Here is an 8,128-nt window from a genome sequence, read left to right on the forward strand (position 1 = left end):
GGGACGGGCCCCGCGCCCCGGCGGCCCCGCGGCGGCAGGGGCAGAGGGAGCGGCAGGGGCAGGCAGCGCATGCGCCCGCGCTCCGCCGCGCTTCGCCTCCGCGCCCGCGCTCCGCGGCCCTCCGCGCCGCCTGGCCACGCCCCCTCCGCCTGACGTGGCGGGGAGCTGCCGCGCTGATTGGCGCTGCCGCGCCGCTTGCCCTTCGCCCCGCCGCCGGGGACGGTGGCCGGCAGGCGCGGGGCGGCGCAGGGGTCGGCCATGGAGCGCGGGGACGCTGCCTCCTCGCTGGCAGCCGAGGAGAAGGAGGAGGAGGATGACTTAGGCTACCGGCTCTTCCCGGACCGGAACAAGAAGCCGCAGAGCTTCTTGGTCCGTAGCCTCTTCACCTTCCACAACAGGTGCCAGCTGATGCTGAGGATGACCCTGGACACGAGTAAGCGCTTCCCCGTCCCCCGGCGGGCCCGGGCCCGGCCCTGGCGCAGCGGAGGGTGCCCCGGCTGGAACCGGCGCCGTCCGTGTCCCCGCTGGTGCGGGCTGCCGCGGCTGGCGCTGGCGACCTCGGGCCGCAGGGGCTCGGGGCGGGGGCTGCGCTCCTTCCGCTGCCGCTGCCCCCCGCCCCCGCCCCGGGCCGGCCGACGGGACCCCGGCAGGCGGCGGGATGGGGCTGCTGCTTGATGAACGCGCTGATTTTGGCTGAGACAGAGAAAATACAGTTTCAAAAGTGGCTGGCTGCTTGTTTTCCTCTCGGAAGGTCTTTCCGTCTTTCTCTTGAAAATTTGGGAGGATTCGTCGTTTTCCGGTTCATTCGTGCCCTTTTCACTATGCAATGTTGACTGTGACTTACTGAAAACAGTGGTCGCTACAGGCCGCTTTATTTGTGTCTGCTAATAAATAATGTTAGAAGTGACTTGGCTCCTGAATACCTTTGTATATATCATGATCATATATCACTTTCCATAGCCTGAGCTAGTTGTATTGCATTAAGGTTAAATACTGCAAAGTATGAATTTGCATGGTTTTCCTTTTCCTTGTTTTTTTTTCTTGACTGTGTTTATATTTTGATTATAGATGACTTTCAAAACTTTTGTCTAGAGAAATTTATTGCACCAATGTTTTTCTAGATCCGTATGCTCAACTTCTTCTTGAGGCTATGAAGCAGTCTGGTTGGTATGTAAACTAATTCATCTTGTTCTGTGCAGTAACATCACTAATATGGAGTTAATGGTCTTTTTCAAATTCTTCCCTATAACTTTGTTTACTTGGGCCTTTCAGCACTGTCTTCAATGACCGGCACTTTTCTTGCGAAAACTGTGATGGCTGTGTCAGTGGAGGTTTTGATTCTGCCACATCTCAGGTAGGCACTGGACATTGTCATCTTTCAAGGTAGGCACTGGACATTGTCATCTTTTAAAGGACTACTTTTTTTTTTTTTTTTTAAGTGTTTTTTACTAGGATTAAATCTACTAATGCTGATATCTGAGTTAAAGTCATGAAACCAAGATAAATGAAAGTTGTTCCATGATATTGGAACTGCTACACTGCAGAATGATAAGGCTGTTAATGTTGAAAAACACTGATCTAAAGAGCCTAAATGCTGTGGGTGGTGTGTGCTGGTTCTCTGAGAAGGGAGATGTTGAAACCTGGTGAAAAGACTACCTATATTTTTTTTTTCTACAGATTGTTCTGTGTCAGAACAACATTCGCCACCAATCCCATATGAACCGGGTGGTCACACATGAATTGATTCATGCTTTTGATCACTGCCGTGCACATGTTGACTGGTTTAAAAATGTGAAACACTTAGCATGTTCAGAGGTAAGTTAAAATGCTTCTAACATTGTCATTACATGAATTACTGCTGGTTGTTAGGGATGTTTCATGTTTAAATAGGCATGCTGTTACACAGACTTCATTTGGTTTAATCCTGTTAATACATTTTGTACTTTCTGTCAAGTCAACCAAAACAATTTCATTCAGAAAACAAATATTTAGCTTTCACAAATATTGATAAGTCAGTGTCATACTAAGTAGAATGTGATCACTGTGAGTGTAACCGTAACAAGAAGTGGTTATTAACAAATGAGAGTAGTTAGAGATGAAAACACATTCACACATTAATCAAATGCTTATAAGGTTCTTTTTCTCCCCTACAAATCTTGGTATGTTGGGTAGTTATCACAATAGTATGGTAACCTTATTTTTGTTTAGATTTTTTTGGCTAACAACAAACTTGTCTTTTTCCTACAACATACATTTTTTGATTAATTGTGGTGTTGCTAATAGTATGCTTCAGTTATGACTCCATGTCCATTTCAGAGGACATAGGAATTTGCTGCTTGAAAGGCCCTAAAAATTGATGCATTAGGAGGTGAAATTAAACTGAGCACAGGCTAGTAAAGATTCCTGTTGTGTACCTGACTTGTGTGTATTCACATGCTTTTAGTTGATTTCTGATGTAATCCATAACATTTGACCACAGAAAAACTTACCCTTATGATTAATATTATGAAAGTACATTTTTGTGACTGTGTGAATTAGGTGGCTTTTTAACTGTTTTTTTTTTTTTAATATATAAAATGATATGTTATAGTGGCTTTGTGGGTTTGTTTTTTTTTTTTTGCTGTGTGTGTTTGTTTTTAATGAGAACATATTTGATTCCAGACTTAAGATGTGCACAGGTTTCACCTATAAACAGTATGTGAGAGAACCAAAATGATGAGTTTGGTACAGAACAAATCAGATTTCATAAAAATGAATTTAAATTCATTAATTGAATTCATATTTACTGTGGAAGAGACTCACAGTCACATCTTATCTTTTTATAGGTAAAACTTAATGAAGTAACCTTATGTGGTATCAGTAAAGCCATTCTGTATAACTGGGGGGGGGGGCGGTTTGACCTTGGCTGGCTGCCAGGCACCCACCAAGCCATTCTCTGACTCCCCCTTCTCAATAGGACAGAGGCCAAAAATAAGATTAAAAAGCTTGTGGATCAAGATAAGGACATGGAGGTCACTCACTAGTTACTGTCATGGGCAAAATACACTTGACTTGGGGAAGATTAATTTAATTTATTTTTTATGAATGACAGAGTAGGATAGTGAGAAATAAAACTAAAAATACTTTCCCGCCCCACCTCCACTTCTTCCCAGGCTCAACTTCGCTCTTTCATTGCTGACTCTTCTACCTCCTTCCCTGGAAAGCAGCACAGGGGGATGGGGAATGGAGGCTGCAGTCAGTTCATAACACTTTCTCTGCTGCTCCTTCCTCCGCGCGCTGTTCCCCTGCTCCAGTGTGAGGTCCCTCCTGCAGGATACAGTCCTTCATGAACTGCTCCAACGTGGGACTTTCCTATGGGCTGCTGTTCTTCAAGACCTGCTCCTTCTTGGGTCCTTTCCACAGCGTACAGTCTTTCAGGAATGGACTGCTCCAGCATCAGTCCCCCATGGGCCACAGTTCCTGCCAGGCAACCTGTTCCTGCATGGGCTTTCCATGGGCTGCAGTTTCTTTCAGGGCATGTCCGTCTGCTCTGGCAAGGGGTGTTCCTTGGACCGCAGTGTGGCTATCTGCTCCACGGTGTTCCTTCACAGGCTGCAGGGCCTGTGTCACCATGGTCTTCTCCGCAGGGGCAAGGGAATCACTACTCTGGTGCCTGGGACACCTCTTCCCCTCCCTCTTCACTGATCTTGGTGTCTGTGGGGCTGTTTCTCTCATGGTTTTTCTCACTCCTCTCTCTCACAGCTGCCTTGTAGTGCTTTTTATCCTTCCTTAAATATGTAATGACAGAGGTACCATTGGCACCACTGATGGGCTCAGCTTTGACCAGTGGCGGGTCGGTTTTAGAGCCAGCTTAAACTGGCTCTGTCCGACATGGGGACAGCCCCTTGTCTTGTCTCGCAGGGCCCCCGCTGCCAACATCTTGCCACGTAAAACCAATACAATAATTCAGAATTATTAACTATCATCTACTATTTTTTTTTAATCTAAGCATTTACACAGTGCAGAATAAAGCATGTAAGCCTTAAACATAAAATCAGAGAACATAAAACAAGATTGTGCTTGTTCTTGCTCTTGTTGAGATTATTTGTTTGCTTCAGGTCTTTCGATACTTATTATATGGTGTTTACAATTTTTTTTGCCAGCTTTTTAATTCTTACACTTCATATTTTTCTATGCATTTATTCTCACTCTGGTACCTAAAATCATAGAATGGTTTGGGTTGGAAGGGACCTTCAGAGGTCATCTAGCCCAACCCCCCTGCAGTGAGCAGGGACAGCTTTAACCAGATCAGGTTGCTCAGAGCCCCATCCAACCTGACCTGGAATGTTGCTAGGGATGGGGCCTCCACCACCTCTCTGGGCAACCTGGTCCAGTGCTTCACCACCCTCATTGTAAAAAAATTTCTTCCTTATATCCAGTTTAAACCTATCCTCCTTTGGTTTAAAACCATTATTCCTTGTCCTGTCACAACAGGCCTTGCTAAAAAGATTGTCCCAATCTTTCCTGTAGGCCCCCTTTAAGTACTGAAAGGCCACAGTAAGGTCTCCTCGCAGCCTTCTCTTCTCCAGGCTGCACAACCCCAACTCTCTCAGCCCGTCCTCATAGGAGAGGTGCTCCAGCCCTTGGATCGTTTTTGTGGCCCTCTTCTGGACCCGCTCCAACAGCTCCATGTCCTTTTTGTGCTGAGGGCTCCAGAGCTGGACGCAGTGCTCCAGGTGAGGTCTCACCAGAGCAGAGCAGAGGGGCAGAATCACCTCCCTCGACCTGCTGGCCACGCTGTTTTTGATGCAGCCCAGGATACGGTTGGCTTTCTGGGCTGCAAGCGCACATTGTTGGCTCATGTCCAGCTTTTCATCTACCAGTATCCCCAAGTCCTTCTCTGCAGGGCTGCTCTCAATCCCTTCATCCCCCAGCCTGTACTGATATTGGGGGTTGCCCCGTCCCAGGTGCAGGACCTTGCACTTGGCCTTGTTGAACCTCATGAGGTTCACACAGGCCCACCTCTCCAGCTTGTCCAGGTCCCTTTGGATGACATCTCGTCCTTCTGGTGTGTCAGCTGCACCACTCGGCTTGGTGTCATCTGCAAACTTGCTGAGGGTGCACTTGATCCCACTGTCTGTGTCATTGATGAAGATATTAAACACCACCGGTCCCAGTACGGACCCCTGAGGGACCCCACTTGTCACCGGTCTCCATGTGGACATCGAGCCGTTGAACGCTACCCTCTGTATGTGGCCATCCAACCAATTCTTTGTTCACTGAAACAGTCCACCCATCAAATCCATATCTCTCCAATTTAGAGAGAAGGATGTTGTGGGGGACTGTGTCAAAGGCTTTACAGAAGTCCAAATAGATGACATCCATTGCTTTTCCCTTGTCCACTGATGCAGTCACTCCTTCATAGAAAGCCACTAGGCTGGTCAGGCAGGACTTGCCCTTGGTGAATCCATGCTGGCTGTCTCGAATCACCTCCCTGTCTTCCATGTGCTTGAGCATATCTTCTAGGAGGACATTTAAATGTGCTTTTCCCAAAGCAGGAGGGTTACTGCTCTTTTGGGTATTGCAGCTGTAGTCTTTGAAAGGTATCTGCCTTTCTTCCTGATTCATGCATCAGATTCTGATACAGATTGGGGAGAATATTACTTTCCATGTTTTTTTAGCAGTTCATATATATATGTATGTATATATGTGTGTGTGTGTGTGTACGTACATACACACACAGACACAACCACACACCCACACCACCCACCCCCCCCCAACCCCCGGGAATATTCTCTACCAGCAGTCACCAGAAAGATATTGAAGAAAAAAAACTTTTTTATAGCTTTTGTGCCTTTATTTCCATGTGTTTCTCTGATCATGTGACTTTTTTTTTTCTCAACAGATTCGAGCTGCTAATCTCAGTGGAGACTGTACACTGATGAATGAAATAGCCAGGTTTAAATTTGGATTGAAAGGACACCATCAGGTAAAGACTGTAGATGTTGAAGTCTACTGATTTATTATGAGTTATCTTTACCTACTTGATCTTGGCCTTCATAGCTGAAAATATCAGAGAAAGAAGTAGATGCCATGGACTTGCTGCTTTCTCTTAATTAACCTTTAATGATTCATGATAATTTTTTTTTCCACCTTCTTATTTTTGTTGGATTGAAATTCCTGAATACTTAGTCATATCGTAAAGCATTACCACTGACAATGGATGGTTAATAAGAACCAAACAAAAAATAGGATTTGCAGGAAATGTAGCAGGAATACCTTACCCACTAAAAAGTCTTTGAAAACTGGAGGAAGGAGAATGACAAGGGTTCTAAATAACCACGTGTGTTAAGCCTTATAGGAATTAATTTTTTTTAGTAGTAATGAAGACTATGGGTTGAGTCCCAAGTAGTTGCTCGTGTCAGAGTGGTAGCTAGCTTGTAGCTGGGGATATTTACATTTTTCTTTTATCTTTTAGTAGACAAACTGTGTAAGCAAAAGTTGCCATAAAGAGAGGTATTAAAATGAAGGCCAGTAGACGAGTCATTCCTTCATGTTCTAAGGAATGTCTTACTTCTCTGACGGTTTATTTGCACGTGAAAGACTAGAACAGTTAGCACAGGATGGAACAAAAACGTAGTTTAGTGCTTATTACAGGCATTGTTTGACTCTTCTGTGATACAAAATTACTGTGTATGTAGTATGAGTGTATGAGTGTAGTATGAGTATGACTTGACAAAGTCTGGAAAAATTTATTTATACTAATAATGACACATTTTTCTTTATCTGATTCCCACTTTAGACTTGCGTACGAGACAGAGCAATTCGTTCCATTCTGGCTGTTAGAAAAGTTAGCAAAGAAACGGCAGAAAAAGCTGTGGATGAAGTTTTTGATGCCTGCTTCAACGATCTGGAACCTTTTGGAAGAATCCCGCACAGTAAAACAGATGCAAAACGTGCTTATAGAGACTTTCAGAACAGAGATCGCTATAATGCTAATTTGTAAAGGAAAAAAACATGAAAATTATGTTAATATCTGATTGTTCTGTAACATCTGGAGTTACAGTCTATGCACACAGTGCTGGTGGAGAGGGCAATTCTATCAAATGTATCAATTAGTTTTGTAAACTTTTTCCAGGAGCCAACTTCCATGGAAGTAAAGTAAATGAACAAAACTAAAAAGCGTGTTTCCTCACCTGTTATTCCAGGAAGATAATTTAGTACACCAAATGACTTGTCAAATAATGATCTGCATATTTCAATGCACATTTAATTCTGCTCAGTCTGAGTAGGACTTTGTTTCTAAAATTTTGTTGTTACTGAATAAATCTTTTCATAAAATCTTTACATTTCCACCATCTTTGACACACAGTCATAAACTTGATGATCTTCATCACTCCATTTTAGAACCTGGGCACCTGAACTACAGCTCTTGGGTCTAGATTTAATAACTATGGCTAAACCCAAAATTTAAGAAACTGCCACATTTGTCTCTCAGCACCTCCTGAAATTCTTGGAATTCCAGCTCATCTAATGTTAACTTTACAGGTACATTAAACCCTTTGGCTTTTTAGGAATTTGACTGACAATTCTGCTTACCAGATCAAACCTACAAGCTGGATAAGCATTGGTGAGAGTCTGTCCACCAGGTTGAGCTTTGCTCAAAATGGTGTAGCTTATGTTCTTCTTCCTATACTTGTTAGGTGGGTTAAGTCCATCTGAGAAAAGCAAGAAGCTGCTAGCTTCATCCTAAGTCTGAGAGAAGCTATCTCATTCCTCCATTATTTCGAAATATAAGGTATTATAATCAGTCATGGATGCAAGAGAACCATGTTTTCTTCTCTTTCTTGAAATTAAAGGTGTGATTCAGCCACAGGTATGCTTCACTGACGTAATGGAGATGTGGGTCCCCAGTCAAAGGTTTGTAGGCATAGCTGCTGTAACAGTTACTGGATCCAGACTCAAGTGGGAAATTTAGTTCCACAAAAGATGAAATGCTGCCCTGATTGTTACTGTTTCATACAAAGTGTAAAACCTTTTAGACAGGCTTTGAACTTCATAGGATGTCAAGGGCTGTGTAGTGGTGGTGGTGTCAATTTTCCTGTGTAAAGTTGTTCACAGCTGCAGAAGCATCTAATTGCTGAGGTTG

General features: G+C 44.1%; 1 protein-coding gene across 1 annotated transcript; it reads left to right on the top strand.

Moving 5' to 3' along the window:
• The first annotated feature begins 258 nt into the window (after window positions 1-258).
• On the top strand, window positions 259-6,990 carry ATP23 (ATP23 metallopeptidase and ATP synthase assembly factor homolog). The gene is made up of 6 exons (XM_075726094.1): window positions 259-433; window positions 1,122-1,167; window positions 1,273-1,354; window positions 1,678-1,815; window positions 5,885-5,968; window positions 6,782-6,990. Exons 1-6 carry the CDS (start codon window positions 259-261, stop codon window positions 6,983-6,985), a joined length of 729 nt encoding a protein of 242 aa, XP_075582209.1. The 3' UTR covers window positions 6,986-6,990.
• Window positions 6,991-8,128: the final 1,138 nt, after the last annotated feature.

Source organism: Pelecanus crispus, chromosome 1, assembly GCF_030463565.1.
Source record: "Pelecanus crispus isolate bPelCri1 chromosome 1, bPelCri1.pri, whole genome shotgun sequence".
Classification (NCBI taxonomy): domain Eukaryota; kingdom Metazoa; phylum Chordata; class Aves; order Pelecaniformes; family Pelecanidae; genus Pelecanus; species Pelecanus crispus.

What these genes read in the sequence shown, in the direction of transcription:
- ATP23 (XM_075726094.1), top strand. Translation starts at nt 259, where the DNA reads ATGGAGCGCGGGGACGCTGCCTCCTCGCTGGCAGCCGAGGAGAAGGAG. An exon ending in TTGATTCTGCCACATCTCAG is followed by an intron (nt 1,355 to 1,677) that starts GTAGGCACTGGA and finishes TTTTTTCTACAG; the next exon opens with ATTGTTCTGTGTCAGAACAA. An exon ending in AACACTTAGCATGTTCAGAG is followed by an intron (nt 1,816 to 5,884) that starts GTAAGTTAAAAT and finishes TTTTCTCAACAG; the next exon opens with ATTCGAGCTGCTAATCTCAG.